General features: G+C 37.5%; 3 protein-coding genes across 7 annotated transcripts; all 3 read right to left on the bottom strand.

The window, feature by feature from the left end:
• Positions 1-11,440: 11,440 nt before the first annotated feature.
• LOC306851845 (dynein light chain 2, cytoplasmic) lies at positions 11,441-16,350 on the bottom strand. Of its 4 annotated transcripts, XM_079388306.1 has the most exons (4): positions 14,489-14,641; positions 14,044-14,361; positions 12,927-13,063; positions 11,802-12,839 (listed from the first exon to the last, which is right to left on the bottom strand). In XM_079388306.1, the coding sequence occupies exons 2-4, from the start codon at positions 14,066-14,068 to the stop codon at positions 12,702-12,704; spliced, it is 300 nt and encodes a 99-aa protein (XP_079244432.1). In that variant the 5' UTR covers positions 14,069-14,361; positions 14,489-14,641; the 3' UTR covers positions 11,802-12,701. The 4 variants fall into 4 exon arrangements, with proteins under 4 accessions (XP_079244433.1, XP_079244432.1, XP_079244434.1 ...); XM_079388307.1 differs by lacking the exon at positions 14,044-14,361 and having other exon boundaries at positions 11,441-12,839; positions 14,489-14,644; XM_079388308.1 differs by lacking the exons at positions 14,044-14,361; positions 14,489-14,641 and adding an exon at positions 16,096-16,350.
• LOC306851844 (serine/arginine-rich splicing factor 1A) lies at positions 15,942-19,561 on the bottom strand. Of its 2 annotated transcripts, none has more exons than XM_079388304.1 (5): positions 19,463-19,561; positions 19,123-19,345; positions 18,181-18,380; positions 17,937-18,109; positions 15,942-17,327 (listed from the first exon to the last, which is right to left on the bottom strand). In XM_079388304.1, the coding sequence occupies exons 2-5, from the start codon at positions 19,314-19,316 to the stop codon at positions 17,133-17,135; spliced, it is 762 nt and encodes a 253-aa protein (XP_079244430.1). In that variant the 5' UTR covers positions 19,317-19,345; positions 19,463-19,561; the 3' UTR covers positions 15,942-17,132. The 2 variants fall into 2 exon arrangements, with proteins under 2 accessions (XP_079244430.1, XP_079244431.1); XM_079388305.1 differs by having other exon boundaries at positions 15,942-16,363; positions 19,463-19,557.
• Positions 19,562-20,539: 978 nt separating this feature from the next.
• LOC306850954 (fructose-bisphosphate aldolase C-A-like) lies at positions 20,540-23,849 on the bottom strand (the record flags this gene model as incomplete). The annotated part of the gene is made up of 8 exons (XM_079386935.1): positions 20,540-20,635; positions 20,725-20,924; positions 21,010-21,184; positions 21,446-21,529; positions 21,619-21,779; positions 22,917-22,971; positions 23,446-23,653; positions 23,734-23,849. The coding sequence occupies 8 exons, from the start codon at positions 23,847-23,849 to the stop codon at positions 20,540-20,542; spliced, it is 1,095 nt and encodes a 364-aa protein (XP_079243061.1).

The following is a 23,849-nucleotide window of genomic DNA, read 5'->3' as shown; positions in this document are numbered from 1 at the left end:
CAGAGAGAGAAACAATCAATTAACAACAGATAATAAGCAAATAATGTAAAGGGGGGGACGGGAAGGGGGGTTATTGCTTATATATGATGTTGTACTTATTTTTTATTTTGTTAAACAAAAGAGTCTGTAGTCTGTATCCCTGTGTTACTTTAGTATTAATTATATACTATTTATGTATTTAGTACTATTTTGAATTAGCATTTAGTTTTACATTTTCAGTTTATTTTTTAATTTTAGTTCACATTTTAGTAATTTTGTTTTGTTTGTTGTTTAATACACTTTTATTAGTTTTGGAGCTTTTAGAAAATATTTCTGTACAGCTTTAATTCATTTGAATTTACTTTAAGTCATTTTTGCACTGCAGATTAAACATTTTATTTCAGCTATACATTGAAATAAAATGTTGTAGAAACAATTTTCACTCAGAAATTGCTAGTAATTTTCACAAATAATTACCAAGAATTGAGTGTGAAATTTTTAAGTATAAAGACTAAAATAGTATATATTTATCGATCATACTCCAATAAACTTTATTTACAACTTAATTTTTTTTTTTTTTTTAATTACAGTGTAGTTGCCCAGGCAACATTTTAAATGTTTAATAGATTTTTTTTTAAGTTCATGTTTTTCATCTAATATTTATATTTTATTTTAGATTTATTTCAAACACCTATTTTAATATACTAAATAATGTCATAAATAATACAAAAAAAAACATTTCACTCAGAAATTGCTAGGGAATTTCACAAATAATTAGATCAACACACTGAATGTGAAATTTTAAAGTATAAAGAAATTATTTCCAATTACAAGTTTGAAGCATCATTTTTATGAAGCAGCATATTTTAGTTAACAATAACAACCCTGGTATTTATTCATTTATAAAAATGCATTAAAATGCAGCTCATACATACATTGGTTTAAATGTACCTCTTCTACGATCAGCATGTTTTTATTTCTGATTTAAAATTAATTTTGATATTTTAGGGGTGGGGACATGAAGCCACAAATCTCACAGTGAAATAATATCATTATTTATCATTATGAAGACAAAAGCTTTGCCACATGACTTAGGGCATCATTCTGTCTAAGTTATTGGATTCAGCTTAAATCCTGAATTCAGGTCTATTTTTTTCATATGATTGGATCTCCAGATCTATTCGGACACAAACCGAGTTCCTTGTGATTTTGATCCCAAATTCACTCAATGTCTCCACCTCCCAGCAGCCACCCAACATACACACACAAGTAAACATTCAAAGGCAATTACCTGCATGGGTTCCTCTGCGATTGGAGCTGCTTCATTAATGCAGCGGCACGCAGGACGGCCATGAGAAGTGGAACACTCTTACCAAAAACCTGCAAAGCAAACACAAAGTTTTCACAGAAATATGCTTTGGGGCATTTCAATTAGGCTCATTTGAGAGATGCTAATTAAAAATGATCTGATTGATTACTTAATTTCTTAAGTGCTAATGTAATCTATACAGACAAGCTCCAAAAATCGTGTGATTAAAAGATAAAAATATAAAGTTCAGATACTGATCAAAACAGTTTAATCCATTTATTCAAATTAAATCCAATCGGGATGTGAAGTCCGTCAGCTTTCAGAATTAGATTTCTCACAAATAAATATAACCCTTTATGAAAAGTTCAGAAAGATGCTTTTACAGCCTCCTCCAACAAAGGGCACTCAATCATCAATTGTACGGTCTTCTGTCGTTTATAGGCAATAGTGTCATAGCCTACTTTTATGACAATGTAAAAGACAGCAATATTTTGTATGCAGCATGCAACTTTTATGTCTTTTCACCTTCAAGATCTGTTCAAGGACACCCAGCATTTTTACACCACCACTTAGTCCTCCACTAACTTAAACACATTTGACAATATGATTTTTCCAAAGAAAGGAATCCAAAAAATGGTTCTATAACTCTAAATACTGAATATTTGTGTTACAGAAGTAGGACACAGACTGAGTGACGTAATGTGAACGGGTTTTATTGACAGACTTGAAGTGGTGGAATGAATCAGGTAAGTGTTCGGTGTTCAGGAGGGATGGTAACTTGAATATCTTTTTCCAAACAGGAGACACGGAACAGGAGTTACTGCACACCTCACCAACACAATGGATCAGGACGAGACTCGGGAGCTGACAGACTTGGGATTGCTGGAAGACACACTTGGGATGGAACACAGCAGGTAAGTAAACAAGACGGTAAGTATCAAGCTTAGCGATATGATAGCTATAGTAGTCCTCTTTGTAGGAATGAGACCAGACACTGCGGTGTTGTGAGGTGTGAGTATTTGAGGAGTGCGGGATGATTGCCATTGATGACGTGCAGGTGCAGGTGATTAGAATTCAGGTGAGGGAATGCGCTGTGATTGACTGGTGATTGAGCCTGGCCGATCTGTGACAATTTGGCATCTACAGTGCTGACTTATTTAATTTATGCACACATAGTTTTTCTCTGTCATCATGATATAAACCTATACTGATCCTAAACAGAGTCTTGTGGGTTGATTCTTATTGCACCTATTAACTGCGCAGGTAAGCCAAAATTCCACAGAAGTGTCCAGATGTTTTTTTCTGTCAGCAAATTCTCATCCGGTTCTGACGGCAGCAGTAGCAAGTTATCTATTTCCTCTTTATTTAATTTTTATGCCAGCTGTTAATGAATAACAGATAAGGTGAGGAATCAGCACATTTCCCTCTAGCGTAGAAACTAATCAATGTTGTTGTGGCCAGTGTAAGGCTAAATGGAGGTATTGTTTTATGCGCTTCACTGTAAACTGTCCACAGCTACAACCCACACAGCAGTATTCAGGCTTATCTGAAACACGGTATAAAACTAAGGAGGAAGGTTAAGGTGCTGGTTAATAGTAGTACATATTTTTGAACATGGCTTTCACTAAAAGTTCAGGGGAAAATAATGTAATAATAATTTAAAATGAACCTAACTGAAATACAAATAAAAAATGTTTTAATAATAAAATAATAATATTAAATAATAATTAATAAAAATAAAGTAATAATTTAAAATAAATTAAAATCAATGAATGAACGAACAAACTAACTAATCCCAATTCTTTTTTTCTATTGAGAGTCATTTTACAGTATACACTTAATGGTGAGAGGAGCAGAAAAATAAATAAATAAATGTTTTCCAGATAAGACTTTGATTTTACATTTATATTCTGAAATATAAAAAGTTATATTTTTATGTCTTTTTACAACGTAAATGTCTGTATACTTATAAATTTGCCTTTAAATATTAGTAATAGAAAGGAAACTTTTGCCAACAAGTGGATCAGCATATTTATGAAGTTTGTGGCATCTAAAAAACCAGTATGTATCAACTTTAATCCCAGAAGTTTATCCTAAAAACTTTACACAAATGAGACTCAATTTGAAGACACAAAAAAGTGCAATTGTTGTACAGTAAAAGTATAAACCTATACACAAAAAAAGAGGTTCTTCAGATGTTCTTTATATCGCACCGCTACTGTATAAAGAAACTGTTAAGCCCAGTATGGTTCTTCAGCGGTTTTTTGTGTTAGTTAAAGTGCTATGTTATAGCAGCACTGTTAAGCCCCTGTATAGTTCTTTACAGATTCTCTAACTCTCTCTTAGTCTCTTATAGTTGGGGAAAGGGTTAAAAAAATGACATTAAAATACAGTGCATTTCCAAGAGATAAACGTGGTTCAACATTTTTGCCCCCAACGAAATATTCCAGGGCCCCCACATAGGGCTTTTTGACTTCAGAAAAGCATAAAAGTGGTTCATAGCTTTTGCCATTGAAGTAAATTCTCATTCATAGCAAACGTATGAGAGTGGCGTAACATCTAAAATCCAAGGAGGAGAACGAGGTTCCACATATGGTTCACAGCACCATTTGACAAAGGTGCCTTTAAATTAATAGTTCACCCAAAAATCTAAATTTTGCCATTTCCTCACCTTAATGTCATTCCAAACCTGTATAAGTTTCTTTCTTATGTTGAACATAAAAGAAGATATTTTGAAGAATGCTGGTAACAGTACTATGGAAGTCAATGGGGACCAACAACAGTTTGTTTCTTCAAAATATCTTCTTTTGTGTTCAACATAAGATAGAAACTTATATAGGTTTGGAACGGCATAAGGGTGAGGAAATGATGACAATTTTCATTTTGGAGCGAACTATTCTTTTAAAGATAGGCGCTATATAGCACTTAAAGTGGTTCCCTACGATTACGAGCCAATGAACCACTTTTAGTGCTATTTAGCACCATTTCTGTTGAGAGTGTGTCAAATTATTATGGAAAGCAGAAAGTCTTGGAGAATTTGGTAAAAGGCACAAGCTAACGTTGAGATATCTGACTTGTGTTTGCACATATTTGCCAAGATAGCATATACAGGTGCTGGTCATAAAATTAGAATATCATGAAAAAGTTGATTTATTTCAGTAATACCATTCAAAAAGTGAAACTTGTATATTAGATTCCTTCATTACACACAGACTGACATATTTCAAATTTTTATTTCCTTTAATTTTGACGATTATAACTGACAACTAATGAAAGTCCCAAATTAAGTATCTCAGAAAATTAGAATATCAATTAAGACCAATGCAAAAAAAATGATTTTTAGCAATGTTGGCCAACTGAAAAGTATGAACATGAAAAGTATGAGCATGTACAGCACTCAATATTTAGTTGGGGCTCCTTTGGCCTGGATTACTGCAGCAATGCGGCGTGGCATGGAGTCGATCAGCCTGTGGCACTGCTCAGGTGTTATGAGAGCCCATGTTGCTCTGATAGTGGCCTTCAGGTCTTCTGAATTGTTGGGTCTGGCGTATTGCATCTTCCTCTTCACAATACCCCATAGGTTTTCTATGGGGTTAAGGTCAGGCGAGTTTGCTGGCCAATCAAGAACAGGGATACCATGGTCCTTAAACCAGGTACTGGTAGCTTTGGCAGTGTGTGCAGGTGCCAAGTCCTGTTGGAAAATGAAAGCTGCATCTCCATAAAGTTGGTCAGCAGCAGGAAGCATGAAGTGCTCTAAAACTTCCTGGTAGACGGCTGCGTTGACCTTGGACCTCAGAAAACACAATGGACCAACACCATCAGATGACATGACACCCCAAACCATCAATGACTGTGGAAACTTTACACTGGACCTCAAGCAACGTGGATTATGTGCCTCTCCTCTCTTCCTCCAGACTCTGGGACCTTGATTTCCAAAGGAAATGCAAAATTTACTTTCATCAGAGAACATAACTTTGGACCACTCAGCAGCAGTCCAGTCAAGACGCTTCTGACGCTGTCTCTTGTTCAAGAGTGGCTTGACACAAGGAATGCGACAGCTGAAACCCATGTCTTGCATACGTCTGTGCGTGGTGGGTCTTGAAACACTGACTCCAGCTGCAGTCCACTCTTTGTGAATCTCCCCCACATTTTTGAATGGGTTTTTTTTCACAATCCTCTCCAGGGTGCGGTTATCCCTATTGCTTGTACACTTTTTTCTACCACATCTTGTCCTTCCCTTCGCCCCTATATTAATATGCTTGGACACAAAGCTCTGTGAACAGCCAGCCTCTTTAGCAATGACCTTTTGTGTCTTGTCCTCCTTGTGCAAGGTGTCAATGGTCGTCTTTTGGACAACTGTCAAGTCAGCAGTCTTCCCCATGATTGTGTAGCCTACAGAACTAGACTGGGAGACCATTTAAAGGCTTTTCCAGGTGTTTTGAGTTAATTAGCTGATTAGAGTGTGGCACCAGGGGTCTTCAATATTGAACATTTTTACAATATTCTAATTTTCTGAGATACTGAATTTGGGACTTTCATTAGTTGTCAGTTATAATCGTCAAAATTAAAGGAAATAAACATTTGAAATATATCAGTCTGTGTGTAATGAATGAATCTAATACATAAGTTTCACTTTTTGAATGGTATTACTGAAATAAATCAACTTTTTCATGATATTCTAATTTTATGACCAGCACCTGTATATTTGACATGAATTCAACATATCGAATAACAAATCTAAAATTTGAGACAAGTCTATGTATTTGGAGGGGCAATGAAATCACCTATTTACTTTTTAGCTGTCCAAAAACCACATCTGATCTCAGACATTACAACCAGGTTGCATTAACGGTGTCAAGATGTTGAGTGTATCTGTTTGGCACGTTCTTTCGATGCCCCCCTGAGATCTCAATCTTGTGCAAATACCTGGCAAAATGCCACCTAATGTTAAACCCAAGGTTATCCATTATTTCATGAGTAAAGAGAAAAACTTCACACTCAATCAACCATGGCGTCTGTCCTGACATCTCGAAACACCTTCGCTCCCTTCGTCATCATCACACATGGATTCATTTACCATTTTACGCTTAATGTGCTGTCACGTAAAAACCAAAAAAGTGCTTAAAACAGAGGGGTGTTTGCACGACAGCACCTACAGTGAGAATGAATCGATCAGATCTTATCAAAGGGAGAATATTTGGACAGTCTTGTGTTTGATGTTGTCACTATGGTGCTGATGGGCCCAAAGTGGCCCCCCTTTTTCAGAATGGACTCTGCCTTTTGTCCCTTTGCCTCTCCGTCTCCACGGTCCTCTGCTTCTCCGCTAATGAATTCATCTGCACATCTCCTTGACTCAGCCAGCACATTAACCCCGACCACTGGAGCCATCCTCATGGAAAAACGGTCCCTCTCCAAGCATGGAGAGCCGCATCGGATTGACCTTTCCACCTCGGCCCCCCTCTCGACCCCTGGCTCTGAGTCTCGGCCCATCTGCATTTCAACACAGTACCAGCGCATATACTCAACCTCCCGCCCCTCACTCACTCACTCTCGCCAACCATGACACATTGTCAACAGCCCATGGGGGGCTCAAAAACTGCCCTCCTGGGTGCCCCGACTGCATGCCATCATATCGTACACTACATTCAGGAATGAAGTTGTGGACATGCTTAGATGATTTCTGTATTTAAGAATGAGGGAATGAAATTGAGAGCCACTGACTTGTTCACCTCCCAGACTGATACTGTACTGCTTCCCAAACCCCCTGCTGAGATGGTCTAACACAGTTAATATGAGTTCAGTGATGTGATCACAGATGATTCATGAACATATTACTCTAATGAGCCCAATCTTTCAGTAAATCATAAACAAACAGCCCAACCAATGCGACTGCCAAATGAATGAGTTTTCTGAGTTGGATCTTTTAGTGAATCATAGACAAAGCGCAATTGCCAAATGAGTGCAAGTGCAGTCTTTTAATGATTCATATACAAAGAACGTCACATGCAGTTTTATTCCTGAATGCATGATTCTTATGAGCCCGATCTTTCAGTGAATCGTAAATATAAAGCACAGCCAGCAGTCAGATTCCCAAATGAATGCCTCTTCGAAGTCGATCTTTTAGTGAATCATGGACAAAGCTTAATAGGCACAATCTGATTCCCAAATAAATTACCCTTCTGATTCGGATCTTCTAGTGAATCATAGAAAAATCATATTAAGCGCCGTTTCTAAAAGAACGACAAGCGCAAGTGCAGTCTTTTAATGACACAACCAGGAATCAGATTTCCAAACGAATGACTGTTGTGAACCAGATCATTCAGTGAATCATAAACGAAAGCAACAAGTGTAGTCAGATTCCCAAATATATTACTTCTTTGAAACAAAATGTGACCGGCACAGTCAAACTTACAAATGAATGACTATGAATAATAAAGTAAACAAATATTACAGCACAACAAGTACAAAATCAGGCTGATTTTTGAACAAATGATTCTTAAGAGTCGGTTCATTTTAGTGAATCAAAACCATACAGTGTAGACAGTGTAGTTCAAACAATTACCTAAACTCATTTTAGTGAATCAAATACATATAACTGGAAGCTGAATGGTTGTTTACATGACAATGTGCAGTTAAAAACAATAAAAAATATATATATGTATTTATATTATTAGTGTAAAAGCCAATTATTGGATTACATTTATATCACTTATGAAAATATAAAAAATATTTTTATATATTAAGTAATAATATTTCTTCTCAAAAATGCTAGAAAAAATTCACACTACTAAATTAAGTCGTATGCAAGATTGATTTATTTATTTTCTCTAGTTTATATTGTAATTTCATCCAGTGCACTTGAGATTGATTCAGGTGTGCAATGCACTATATATATATTTTTTGGCTGCATAAAAATAAAAAATTAAAATTAATGTAACTTTAAGGAACTTTAATCAGCTTTAATTATTCAATAGAAATGGAATTGTTCGATTCAGTCACAAAAATTTTTTTTTTATATTTCAAAACATTTCTAGACAAAACTTATATCTCTCATTCCTCAGATTCACCACAATGTAATTTTTGGATTAAACCTTAACCAATTCATCCGTCTCTACATCGGCACAGTGCAAACATGAGCGAATGACTTGGCAATGTCTGGGGACAGAGGGAGAAGGAGGCCCTGCGGCCAATCGCTTTACAACCCCATTGCTCAACATCACATGCCTTGAGAGAAGGGATATTACCTGAGATAAGGCGAGAGAGGGATCAAGCTCGGCACCAATCTGACCTCTGCCTCTATTCCTCCTCGCACACACTAACTCAGGGAGTAGGACATTTTCATAGGGGGGTTTCAGACCTCCCGGGGCTTTCTGAATGACATTAAAAGTCAGGCACTGATGCACAGTAGCTATGTGACGTATATGCTAAAACGAGCTCCTTCTCTCTCTGAACCACTGACCCCGGAACTATAATACGTCTTGCTGGAAAGCAGTCGAGAGCAAGATGTTTTGCCGAAATCAAAGAGGATCAGTGCAGCACCGCAAGGACTGTGTCACTTGTAGATTCTATAAATCATGTCTCGGTGATAAGCTAATTGCCTTATCCTTGACAGCAGCTCACTGAGAAAGCAATAAAGGGGCAGGATTACAAGACGTAGAACCATAAAGAGCAGGCCGGCGGTGGAGAAAGAGGGAAGGAGAATGATGAAAGACTGGGAATTAAGAGAAAAGCACAATAGGAAACTAATGTTAAGAGTGAAACAGCAGAAGAGGATCTTCAAGCCTGATGAAAACGTATGAGTGAAGGCATTAAGTATACTATCAGGATAGTCTATAGGAGATTCAGGAAGTAACTATTCCTTCCTGGTTGTGTGTGGAATAAAGGTCAAGAGGACAACAACTTTCCATCAAGAGTGTTGCGGCCTCATAAAAGACTCTGTGCATCACCTTTACACTGTTTCCTGTATCATCACTGACACTGGTCAAAAAGATCTCAAGAAACTTAATTTCTTCAAAGGTTTGGGATGTATAGGATTTTTTTAATGTTTTCGATGTCTCTTATACTCACCAAGACTGCATTTATTTGATCAAAAATACAGTAAAACCAGTAATATTGTGATTTTTTTTTTTTTTTTTTAACCATGTTAAGCTTCTATTTTGATATATTTTACAATGTAATTTATTTCCGTGATGGTAAAACTTAAATTGCTGCTCATAAGATTTTCCAGTTTTTTATAAATGAGTCTCATTACTTTGGAATGTGGAGTGAAAATTAAGAAAAATGACTAGAAATTAACTTCTCTCCACATGAAGCACAAAATGGGACCAAATTGTTGCATTATGGGTATAAGAGGGTCTCTCCTCTGTTTAGTGGCGTTTACAGGTCCGGTGTGTAAGTGTTCAGCCTGACTGCCTCAGACATTTCCTGCATTGCTTTGTTAGGCCCCATGGCTGCCACTCAATTTAGAGCAAAGCTATTAGAACAAACTGCTCTTGGGGGCACAAAGGTAGATTGGGCATGACGTTAAGAAGCTAATCGTCTAAATGCCCCCTGTGCAAGGACAAACTTTGAAGAACACGGACAATTTATCTAAAATGGAAAGAGGATCTTAAGGAGTTCATGAATGAGTCATTTATTTTAATCTAAATAAAGCAACATTTTTATTTCAAATAAAAGCTGTTCTTTTCAACTTTCTTTTTTACATTAAAAAAAATCTTTCACAAAGTTTTCACAAAAATAATAAGCAGCATAACTGTTTTCAACACTGATAATAAGACATGTTTCTTGAGCAGCAAATCAGCATATTAGAATGATTTCTGAAGCATCATGGGACACTGAAGACTGGAGTAATTATGCTGGAAATTCAGCTTTGATCACAGGAATCAATGACATTTTAAAATAGAAAACAATTATTTTAAATTGTAAAAATATTTCTGATCAAATAAATGATGCCTTTGAGCATGATAGATTTTCAAAAATGTTTTTAAAAATCTTGCAGACCCCAAGGTAGTGTAACATTTTTTTTATTAAAAATAAATGAATAAATACAAACTATGTGATGATAATTCCAACTGTCTTTGTGATGATCTTATTCACTTTCTCTTCTGCCTCAAACTGCATAATAAGCCCCTTTTAATAAAAGAAGTGAGGAAATCATTAACTTTGCTGGGGAAATCCTGTCTGTCTTTCCAGCCTACAAATATCACAGGTCCTTCTTGACATCACCATGAAAACTATGTGATCTTGATAAGGACCATGGGGAGTTTTATTAAAAGAGACATATACTTAAAACAAACAGTACTGGACATCAGAAAATGGGAATTTTCAAGCATGGGGCAGAACTTTCAGTGGGAAAAATCCATATAGGATAAAATCACATCAATCATATTACAGTACATCTGTTCTCCTTATATATATATATATATATATATATATATATATATATATATTATTGCTCTAGCAAATACAACAACCTGACCTGCCCTTCCAAAGCACTTTATCAGGCTAGGAATAAACTTTCAAAACTGACACGGCCATAAAATCAGAATGTGGAGAAAAACAAAGAGCCACGCTCCAGCACATCTTATCACATATAAAGGGCTGTAAAAGAAACTGATAGACTCCTGAGCTCCTCGGGTGTGATTGGTATCTGAATTCACATTATTATCTTCAGCCGGTTAATGGTGTCACACCAGGACCAGTGCAAAAATACATATAAATATATACCCTATATATATATATATATATATATGTTATATATGCAAATATATGTTTGCGATGAAGGAATCTCTTATGATCCATATGGATACAATTCTGAAAATAAAGATGCCATTGATTAAGTTGTGTTGACAAAGCCAACAACATAGGCTACTGTTATTTTACAAACTTGAAACCAAAATTTCAAAATACACCGTCTGATTAGACATCCCTAACGTTCCCATGGTTATTTTTGGGGAACCAAATAAGAACATTCTGGGAACATTAGGGTAACGTTCTATTTACATGAAGAAAACTCTCCTGGCCAAACAGCAGAGAATGTTAGAACGTCTGTTCATAGGAACACGAAATTAACGTTGGCAGAACGTTTTGGGAAACAAAAATTGTTGCTGGGATACGGTTACAACATACCGTTTAACCAGCTTACAAGCTTTTAAAATTTTAAACAAGGTTTAATCAAGACAGCGTCTCAACTGGCAATCTTTCCAAAGCTTAACATTGTCTACACAAAATTTGATTTACAAAACCAAATGTGAAATGCGTTTAAGATCTCACTAGCTGGTTGTTAAACCTTAAACTCCCTTAAGATTTTAAACAACAGCAGGTGTCCATTGTAAACGAATGTTTCCAGAGACTGTAGGCCGCAGAGGCGTTGCTCGATGAGAGGGAGTCCTCTAGTGTTTAGGCGCTGAAGTAGCACACAACACGCTGTTAATGGCTGCTGCAGGCCCTGGCAGAACATCAATCCAGGCCCACATGAGAAATTTACACAATGAACGAACACAAAATCTTTCAGTCACACATTTTAATGAATCTGACAGGCCGCTTTTGTCATGGGCGGTACCTGAGTGGGCATATGTGCAAAGTATACAGTCATATGATTGTGCACAGATCTGAACTGTAAAAATAAACATGCAAATTAATTATACTCATCTGGAACAGCAGACAGGAAGACGGCAAAGACATTTGCCGTGCGCTCAAACCTTAACTACTTGCATTCAGAAACCTAGCCGCAGAAGATTAAATTAGAAGACTAGCTTGATGGAGTTAGCATATTGTAATATGAGTTAAATGTGTGTTTTTGCTTTTAAACTTTATTATATGTGCACTTCAATTACATCTAGCCCGCTCTATATTCAGACAGACACTTTAACTAGTCAATATGGGTTCTCTCAAACGCAACACCTCTCAGGCATCAAATGAAAAGAAAACCTACATTTACTGCAGAGATATTCAGACACAAACATTCTTTCTATAACAACAGAACGCTTTAAATCAAATCATACAACCAAATGTGCTTCTATCAGTCACCCAAATACCCCCAAAATGACATACAGCGCACGGCATTCAATGTATTACAGCACTAAGTCACCAAAAATATATCCATTTATAGCAGACGTGTGCTGGTCAATGCTTCACATTTTCTGACTTTCCTTATACATTTTTTTTGTTGTTTTTTTTTTTTACAACACGTGCTAGGAAAAACCTGCAAGGACCATTAACAAAAACTTGGGCCTCTAATGAAAAGCAATTTATCTGCAACATGTACACAAGTAGTATGGGACATGATCCATGCAGTTGTGCACAGCCAGCATAGTCATGGTATGGTCTCGTTTAATATTCGTAGATGACATTAGCCACCAGTGCATCACAGTCTTCACTGGAGATACATTCTACGGTCTGGTTTGGCCTGGACTCAGCCAGACTTGAAGAGGAGAATGGCCACCTGGCCCAAGTAGAAGTAGATGAAGTGTTTCGTCTCATGGGTCACGTAGCTGCCGAAGTTCCTTCCCACAATGCAATGCCACGTAGGATTGTATTTCTTATCGAACTCCTGTAACACAAGACAATGTGTTTTAAGCACAGGAGAAAATGCAAGCTCGTCAAAAATAACAGTACGGCTCAAATCTCGACAACTCACCTTTTTGATGTATGCGGCAATGTCCTTCTCTATGTTATATTTCTCCATGGCCTGCGTGGCACAGTCCACTGCATCCTGCTGCATGTCTTCAGACATGTCAGCGTTCTTGATCACAGCCTTCCTGTCGGTCATGGCTCCTGAAAATGTACAAACGAACAAAGATCAGTCTCCACAGAGTCAAACAGTGGGGCCATTCATGGGTGCTTCTTCCCCAACAATACCAGGCAAATTCCTGACAGAATGCCATCAACGGAGGATCTGATTTGTTAAGGCAACTCAAATGACATTAGATACTTTCATGAGAACCAAGCAGGTCTTTCAGTCCAGCACTAGCATTTGAAGCTAGTCAATAAAGGCCGTATTTGCATACTATTAACGCTGGACCCAGAAAACCAACTCAAACGGTTATCAAATTACACTTTTTGGAGAGAAATCCAGTATAAAAGTACTTTAGTCAACTAGCAAAACCAATACTGGGATACATATGGCCCAAATGCATATTCATAAGACAGCACGATCATTTGCCACTAGGCAATAAAGGCCATATTAACGCTGGACCCATAAAACAAACTGCGCTCGAATTACAAATTTTGAGTTAAGTGGAGTATAAAAGCACTTTAGGTAACTAGCAACACCAATACTGGGATACATATGGTCCAAATGCAAAGATAGCACTATCATTTGCAGCTAGTCAACAGATCATGTTTGCATACTGTTAATGCTGAGCTCATAAAACCAAGTGTCAAATTGACCTTAAATTACAATTTTTTGAAGTCTAAAATAAAAGTACTTCAAACCGGTTAACTAGCAACACCAATGTTGGGTTCCATCTACATTGCCACAATGTAAATGTGTTTGCTGCGCAAATGCATAAACATTGACAGCACTGCCATATACAGGTATTCAATAAAAGGCCATTTATCAAGTCAGAATGCACTAAAATGCCTTTTTATATTATTAAATCAAGTATAAATGTACTTTAATTCAGCCAAATAAGTCGATAAAGTCCATATTTGCATTCTATTAATCCTGAGACATGAAAAACAAATCAAATTGGGCTAAAATTACATTATGTAAAATCCAGTACTTTAAACTAGTTAACCAGCGATATTAATACCGGGATTCATATGGTCCAAATGCATACAGGCAAACTAGTATAGAAAACCACTAGTAGATCATACACCGCTGATATCAGCACTTCACACCACGTTGATTTAGCAGTTGAACTCATTCAGCTGATTCACTGATTAAGGTCTGGATTCATCCATCAAGTCACTGACAGGTCAGGATGGAGGAATGCTACGTCACACCTCCTCCATTCACAGCGCGCGCGGTTGATGTTCCAGCAAATCAATGAAACTCAGGCGCACGCGGCGTTCTCACTCTAGCGTCTGAATTTCAGTCACATACACGATTTACTGAAGCGATTTAAATGCTGTAAAAAAAAAAAAAAAAAAAAAAAAAAAAAAAAATCGCCATTTATATATCTGAAACGAAACGAATCAAAATGCATGCAAGATCATTCTTATAGATCACCCAAGATGGCAAACTATTCAACTCACCTGTCAGCAATATTTGGCAAGAGAAAATAGCAAGTGAAAACAGTCGCTTTACGAGCTTTCGTCGTTTCTGATGTCCCTTTGACGCTATGAGAGGAACATAAGGATCAAGTCAAACGCCGACTGGTGCGCGCGCTATAATCCCTGGCTCTCCACAATGCCGTCCTACACAGCGCTCGCCATTGGCTGCAGCCCAGCCGCTCCCTGCGCCCCTCTGCCAGCATCTTATTTCATCCCATAATGCATCTTTAACCGGAGACCAGAGGGAAATGTGCTTGTTTGGTTATAAGCTGCAGGACTGTGTGGGCCAGAAAATAGCTTAAATTAGACTCGGTGGACGTTCACAATGAAAACACTTCACAATTAGTGAAGGACGCTTATTGTAAGGTTAGGTATTAATCTGTTGTTCCTCTCATGGTCGGTCCCACGCAGTGTAATGCAACTAGAAATGCAATGATTCTGGTTCCCCAACGATTTTCTAAGAATTTTATAGAGATATGTGGAAAAATCTAATGAATTGGATTTAACAGTCTTCTATCAATTTATGAGATTTCAGATTTCAACAGAATGTAAGCATATATTTAGTACAATCGTGCAAAAGGTGCGCTTACATAATTTTAAAGGCGGTATAAATGCTATCCAAAAATGAATGCTACTAAAATTGCTTTCTGTCGTCCATAAATTACCACTCATTACAATGAAACTGAAATGTGTATCTTTACACGTTATCGTGACAACCAGTCTATTTCTCCCAACATAACAGTTCTAGTTTATTTCACTGGACTTGACTAAATACTGTATTGTAGTAAAGTAAATGATTCAGGTTCATTCACAAAAAGAACCGACTCAAACGAGTCATTATTCTGAGAGTCGGGATACACCGATTTGTAGCGTTGTACGTTTTTCATTTACTATAAAGAACCGACTTATCTACTGCAATAAACTTATTTTCTCAAACCAATTCTTCCTAATATAATTATCCTAACAGTAGACGGTTTGCAGTTACTAAGCACATTAACATAGAATTCAACTTTTGGGCAGCTTCCAAAATTAAAGGGACAGCTAATATATATATAGCAGCAATCCTGTAGCTCTCATAGTAGAGCATAGTGTGAATAAGGCAATATGTTCGATTCCCAGATAATGTATCAACTGAGTACCTTAAAGTACAATATAAATTATTAAACATAAATAGCTGTCATCATTTACTCAACCTTCATGTCTTTCCAAAACTGCACAACTTACTTTTTTCCATATTTTGATATTTAGAAAAATGTGCCCATTTGTGCAACATTTTATGAACAAAAACCAATGAAACATTCAAAATATTTTGTTCCACCAAAGTCAAACAAGCTTGACATGCTATGACTACATTAAATTTCAGGAGAACTGTCCATAAGTTGTAATTTCATAATATTCAACCATTCAAAAGCATTAAAAAACACAAGAGGAACACTTTTTGTACCAATGAAACCTTTATTTAGGCAAAAACTGTTCACTAAAAAGAAAAATGCTGGCGATGTTAAAGCATCTACCATCCACACTGGGACAGTGTAAATCTAAAAATGCCTGAGTAACCCCTACCCATCCCAAATGCACTTTCAGTTTACCATACTGTTCCTGTCGATTCCATCCCCAAAGACTGCTCCAGCATCTGCTCCGCCAATGTGTTAAAAAAAAAAGTGTGAAGGGCCAAAACGTCTAAATTTTTCACTGAGATAGAGAGAAAATAAAAAGGAATTGAATTGCGGCCTTAAAAATCCTATGATCCTGGGAGCAATTGATCCTGTTCCATGTATCCAGCATTCCCTATCCTATCTTCATTATGTACTGATCCCAGTGATCCGGCATCCACTGAGCCTCTCCTCCAATCCAAACCTTCAGATACCAGCAAAATCAAAACAAAGGAGGCAAAGAGTTAGAATCAAATCCACTCAAACCAGCCTTCTTTGATGCATGCATACAGCATTAAGGCCAAGACAGACTATAAAAACTAATAACCTAACTCTAAGACTGAATCAAACATATTGATAAAAACATGAAAGCTGCAATCTGCCTTTGGACACAAAAACCCAACTACATGTTGGACCAGTACATCTTTACGATGCAGCTTAAAAGATACCACCTCATTTGAAAGTGATCTAAAATTGGTTCAGTTACTCAAATCATGCCCTAAGGGCCAACAAGTCTTTTTGTTTTGATGCAATAGAGGTTTGTTCTAGAGTCCAAATTCACCCTTTTACGCAACATTAGATTTAGCAATCCTTTATTACAAGCATCAGTTCGGGGTCACGTCTAGAGGAAGACAGCATAAAACAATTGAGGAACCCACTATTCCATGAATAACTTTCATACATGGCATTTACAAAAATATTGGGAGCCGTTACATAACCCTTTATTTGGTCTATGAAAAAAGACTTCCACTTTGTATTTAAAAAAGAAAAAAAAAAATAATGTGGAAGAGGAATCAAAAAGTTGGTTAAAAAAGCATGTTTAAAAATAACCAATGCATGGAGAAAAAAGACAAAAGGCATTCAAGAGATTATCAGCATCTCATGAAACAAGAAGGGTGGAATTAAAACATGGGGTTTGTGTAAAGACTGGTTTGTGTAAAAACAAATGGTTGAAGGGCTCCGAGAGGGCTGGTTTAGGAGCGAGAACGGGAACGGCTATGGCGCGGCGAGTACTGCGGGGATCCTCGGCTGCGGCGTGGGGAGTAGCTTCGGCTACGGTTGTTGCTGCGGCTGCGACTCCTGCTGCGACTGCGGCTCCTTGATCTTGATCTTCCATAGCTCGGACTGCGGGGACCGTCCACCCTCACACGGATGTACGCGGTTTCTCCCTGGCAGAGACAGAACTTTCCATTGAGCAAGTGTAGCTAACATTGTCACTATACTTACCAGACTTCCTGCAATGAGACATTGCTCTTTGGTTGTACACCAGTATTAAAAAAAATTAAAATAAAAAGCCATTTCAAAACTATTTTTAATTTTGTCATGAAAAAGTAGAAGAAATTGGTGGGTTTTTTTTGTTTTTTTTAAGCAAGCTGCCATTTATGTGTATTCAATTTACTTTAACTTTTTTTTCAGTAGCACAAAGAAAAAGTTTGTAGAATATGCGTGTATCTTGCTTCCGCTTTGTCTTACAAAGCAGTCGATTAGATAAGTAAAAAATCTGGGCAGCATTTCCACGATAAGGCTAATGTTAAATAGAAACTAATTAATACCCGCTTAACATGACCACAGAGAAACTGATTTCTCACAGGAATTCATAGTTCGAAGACGCAGCTATTGAGGACAATTAAGTGGCTAAATTGCTACATCAATATTTTTACTAAGATGAATTCACTTAAAACATAGAACCTCTTAGCACAACATTAGGATTTGCTTACCTTAGGAATATTCCAATGCTAAGCATATCCAAAATATTCAGGTTAAAATCTCAAACCTACCTCATGCGACCGGAATTTTGTGTTATCCAGTTTGCGAACGGCGTAGGTCATGTCTTCTTTGCGAACAAACTCCACCACACCAGTTCCATCTCGGAAAACGTCAGCGTAACATACATCACCTGCTTCACGCATGTGATCCTTCAGATCCTGCCAGCTGCCGCTCGGTGGAAGCCCTGGAATCAAATCCAACGGTCAATAAAACTTCAAGCGATTCTTAAATTAGTTAAAACTGATGCTACCGTACCTGATACGATTACTCTGTACTCTGAACGTCTGGAGGGGGGTCCATATCTACCCCTAGGAGCCCCACCACCACCACCGCCACCACCACCACCTCCACCACCGCCACCAAAACCTCCTCTCCCGCTCCTGGGAAACTCCACTCGAAGACGATAGCCATCATAGTCATACCCATCACGGGCATAAACAGCATCTTCTGCATCTCTAAAGGAAACAGTAGGAAAGCATGTAAATACCAAATAGTGTGGCTAGAAGTAGCACTGAGTTAAACTACAAATATCAACTAATATAACCAGCTAGTTAAATGACGGAACACTTAGAAGTAATGCAAAAATGCACAAATAAAGAAGAGGTCAGTGCTAAACAGTTATTTGAAGCAAAAACTCACTGAAATTACAGTAGTCAACAGTTAAAGTGGATAAAAAAAAAAAAAAAAACAACTAGAGTCTTGTCCTAAGACAAGAACTCATTTTAGTTTAAAGTTAGAACCACTTTGAAAGGTTTTGAATTTGATCCACTTCAAATGTTGAGTACTATAGTTTGAAATCAAGTAGTCATTTGTCTAGTTACAAAGCTCATTTCCATATCCAAGCCCAAGACAGGCATTAAAGCATAAAGACTAAACGAAGCTTAAGTTTACACATTAAACAAACAAAATAAACAACTAAGTTGCAAAGCCTGCACTCAATGACTAAAAATATTAGTTAATATAAACAAACGAAGCTCTGGAAACATGGTGAGCACGGCTAAGCTAATCAAGTTAGCACACAAAAAAAGCAAAAAGCTTATTCACAAAAATACACACTTGCTTATATACACATATATTGTAAAAACAGTTTTCACAGAACAGCTTTTTTCATAATTTAAGAAGTGAAACCGGCAACTTGGAAACAAACAGACTAACGTTAGCCTCTAAGCTAAAGGCTCAAGGTTCAGTTGCACCCACCTTGGGTCTTCAAACTCGACAAAGGCGAATGGAGGTCCGCCTCGTCGGTTTTTCAGATCGATGTCTCGAATGGCCCCGTACTTATAAAACACATCTTCGACATCTTTCGTGCGGATATCAGGGGGCAGATTCCCCACATAGATGCGGCAGTCGTTGTTTCCAGCAGGGCCGCGGATCACACTACTACCAGACATCTCTGCGCTGATATACCTTCACCGTCCTCCTGGGCAGACAAATAAATTACACTTTTTGAGTCTGATATATAACAGCTGCTTGTTTAACTTGCAAAATACGTTAAACAAACCGCAACACTAGTCAGATACAAAACAAAGAGACTTACTATTGTTTGAAGCGCCGCTTGCACGCGCACGACGAGAGCGTGTTCCTCCGGAGAAGCGCGGGCCGCTTCCTCTTCAAGCGCGCTTCACCCATCGCGGATGAATCTGGGGAAACAGGCTGAGTGGCGGGTAATGGAGTAGCTACATCCGCGACGCGATATAGTTCGGATAGTCATGTCTAAAACAATAAAATTATTTTATATGGGTGGATAATGAATATGGATAAGGAGCGAAAGGTTATGTCAAGCTTATGATGATCTGTTTGGTCCTCGGGTGAAGTCAATAGTCTACTTATTATTGTTTGCACCTGCTGCTGAGGTAAACTGTAGATTACCGATTGATTTACATGAAGACATTAAGTTTTTAAAAAGAATAAAGCATTTACAATTATCCGCATGCCTTGCGAGGCATATTAACTTATTTCGTTATTAAAATATATAATAGTAGCAATAGCCTATACAGTATAGCCTACATACTACTATAATAACGACATGTAACCTGTGTGTATTCAAAGATTAGAGTCCAGACACATCTTCTATCTTCACAATTTTATTGCAGCATTTTTAGTTTGTATTCAGGTTGTCAGTAATTTAGTTTCACTTTTGTTTTGTCAATAATGCATCAAGCCAGACATTCGGAATCATCAAATAGCCTACTCATAAACTTGTAATCTGTTATTATTCATCAGAACAAAGGCTTTATTAAAGCTTTAGATGACAAAAGGGTAGATTACAGAAGCATATAGATCCTTATGTATCCTAAGAAACTCTTAAATGTTGACAGTAAGTGATAAGGATCAACATAATACAGTTAACTGTAACTTTATTAATACTCCATTACTTTCCTAAAGAATTATCTTGGCAACAATAGCTATAATTTTGCAATGTTTTTTAAGACAAGCCACAAAATTTCACATCCTCAGAAACTTACTTAGCAATCACTTTCATGTGCAGTTTTACTGTATATCAACATCACATTTAGGAGTAAATAATCTACCTATGTTTGAGTGTTTTATATGGAGGTGGCAGTGATATCTGCTAGCTTTCAGCTAATGCTGGATTACGGGAATCAGCGGCATTTCAATACGAGTAGCTGGAAAGGTAATGGGAAAGACCAGTGGCTCCGCTGCGGTCACCACAAAGAGTGTACTTCCCTTGAGAGGCCAGACTGTTGATCTGAGGAGAAAAGAAGTAAAGAAGCAATTAGAAATAAGATATATCTATCTGTCTGTCTGTTATGTAGGCTATAGATTTGGTTGGCATGCCTCTGCTCGTTTGATGAATTCCTCGGTTGCGGCGACTTCGTTCTCTCTCTGTCCGCGCCAGGTCTTCAGAGCTGAGGCCTGCAGAGCTCGGCCGAATGAGAAGGTGAGAGCCCAGGGTTTCACAAGTGGACAGTTATTGATGGCATTTAGGTTAACGGAGGCCTCCTCCTCACTTTGACCCCCTGAGAGAAATGTCACCCCTGAAAGTGCAGGAAGTCTATAATCATGCCATGTCCAGACTTGTCACTGAATCTGAAATCAGGTTTAGAGTTAATGCATCCTCACCTGTCACTGCGGGCGGGACAGTACGCCGCAGAGCAGTGACCGTTGCCATTGCAACCTCCTCTGCACTGTATTTGGTTAGGCAGCTGTGTCCAGGGGTCACCATGTTGGGCTTGAGTAGTGTGCCTTCCAGATACACATGATGATCAAACATGGCTTTGTAGACTTCTGCAAGCACCTGAATAAATGACAGTGAATGTGTAAAGCATAAGTTCACTCAAAAACTGAAAATACTCATTTACTTGCTCTCATGTTGTTCCAAAACTGTGTAACTTGATGTTGATTTATTTATCTATGTTCATATGTTGTTTTGGACCCCATTAAACAGTTGTTGCAAAGAGAAGAAAGAAAGTCACACAGGTTTGGAATGACATGAGGGTGAATAAATAATGTAAATGGGATAAAAAAGTATCCTTTTAAGAAGTAAAGTATAACCAACCCTCTCTGTAACAAACTGGCAACGCTTCAAATCGTGGTCTCCATCAGGTAAGATCTCAGGTTCCACTATGGGTACAATCCCATGCTGCAAGTACAGTTGGGACAAGAACTTGAACTTTAACAAATCTCCATTTGCATCTTCTATAAATTAATTTAGCAAAATGAACATTTTACCTGCTGACAAATACTAGCATAGCGAGCAAGGACTTTAGCATTTTCTGTAATGCACAGTTTTGATGGGGTGGTGTCACTGATTTTCATCACACAACGCCACTTCGCAAAGTCAGCTCCATCCTTTTTATACTGAGCGCAGCGTTCTGAGAGCCCATCCAGACCTGTTGTTGAGACAGTAGAGCAGTTCAATTGAGACTATCATCATGTTCTGGGTCAAACTGAACCTAACTGGATTCAAGACTTAACATGAACACTTCTCAGACATTACAAAAAAAGGAAAAATAAGAATATATTTTTAAAACTGTAATATATATATATATATATATATATACACATTGCCGCTCAAAAGTTTGGGATCAGTAAGAAGTTTCTTCTGCTCATCAAGGCTGTATCCATTTGATAAAATAAAAAAAACAGAAATATTATTGCAATTTAAAATAACAGTTTTCTATTTTAATATACTTTAAAATATATTTTATTCCTGTGATCAAAGCTGAATTTTCAGCATCATTAGTCACATGATCCTTCAGAAATCATTCTAATATACTGATTTATAATCAATGTTGGAAACCCTTGGGGTCAGTACATTTTTTCTTTTTGTTTTTAAAGAAATTAATACTTTTATTCAGGAGGAATGTGTTAAATTAATAAATGTCATAGTAAAGACTTACATTGTTAGAAAAGATTTCTATTTTGAACAAATTCTGCTCTTTTTAACTTTGTATTCATATATATATGTGTGTGTATATGTGTGTGTGTATATATATATAACAACATATTGTTAACAAAGGCAAAATCATTTGTTCGTTTTCCAGCATAATTCACATGCAAGAACTGATAAAAATTTACATCTTCATCTGCCAAATGCATAAATGTAAATACCTTCAGAGAGTAGCTGTGAAACTTACGTAACAAAATACTTTACAAATATTTTGGGTCTGTGCCCTTGCCTTTAAAGAAATATGCAGGTCCTGCTGACAACACAATCATAATAAAAGTTTTGTATGCGTGTTTCCGCAGCACATCAAAATGTCGAAACTTTGCAGGCATTTTCACAACACTACATGGGAAATGGTCAATTTCAAGGGAAAAAAACCCCTAGGTTAACTAGCATTTCCAAAAATGTGTTGCTGGTCAGATTTACTTAATATAATAAGGGTTAAACACCTCAAAACTAACTGAAAAAAAAAGAACCAAGGAACTAATTTGAAAAGAGTCTTCCAAGAAAATAAATCAACGGTGAATTAAAATTGACTGATCAAATATTCAGATCCAAAGAACGGACATCTTTAAAATACCTTGTGTTGTGGTTTCTCCATTAGTCCCTGGCAAGGGGACTACACCTTTGTCAACCTGTGAAGAAAGAGCAAAATGTTTTAGAAATGAAATATAATTTCAATTCAGCTCTTGACTTGTCACCCTGTCAGAAAAAAAGGTGCAAAAATTGTACCTTAATCAGTAGGTGCATATTAGTACCCTTAAGTTTTCCAGTACGAAGTTGCCTCTTTAAGGGTACTGCCCTAGCGACAAGCTATTGTAACCCTAAAGGTATCATTTTTGTACAATTAAGTACAAAATGCAAATATAGTGTTTCCCAAAAACAGGTTTTATGAACACTCCCCATCTCTGCGATTATTTGGACAAACACATAGATCTGTCCCAAAAGTATCCCACTGATTGAACTGCACTTGAAATTATTTTTCTAATGAGACATGAAATGAATTGAAATGTTGCAAGCCAGGTTCAAACTCACAGTACCAGCATGAGCACCAAGGTTCAACATGTCAAAACAAAAACTCCTACATCTATGCTAGTGAGATGACATACCTTGATACCGATAGTGATTCCCTTGTCCTTTATCATCTTGACGAACGGGACGCCATCCTCAGAGTTCTGGTAGAGTGTTTCGTGGAAGAAGATCACTCCACCGATGCAGTTATCAATGCGGTCATCAGCGGTGAAGAGCACCTGGCGATAGAGACGCCGGTTTTCCTCATTGTTCTCTACCCCTATCTGGTTCAAACGCTTCCCCATGCTGCCTGTTAGAACATCCACAGGATCAAAGTGAGTTCTTTCACACTGCAATTTATGACGACTAACTGGAGGAAGCCACACTAACCTATGGACTCGTCTGCAGCAAGGATGCCTTTCCCTGGTGACACTATGCGCAGAGCTATCTCATGGAGCTCCTTCTTTTGCTCAGTGGTGAGGGGAGGAAACTGATGGGTCAT

This window comes from Barbus barbus, assembly GCF_936440315.1.
Source record: "Barbus barbus genome assembly, chromosome: 31".
Lineage (NCBI taxonomy): Eukaryota > Metazoa > Chordata > Actinopteri > Cypriniformes > Cyprinidae > Barbus > Barbus barbus.
This window is presented reverse-complemented; position numbering and strand designations above follow the sequence as displayed.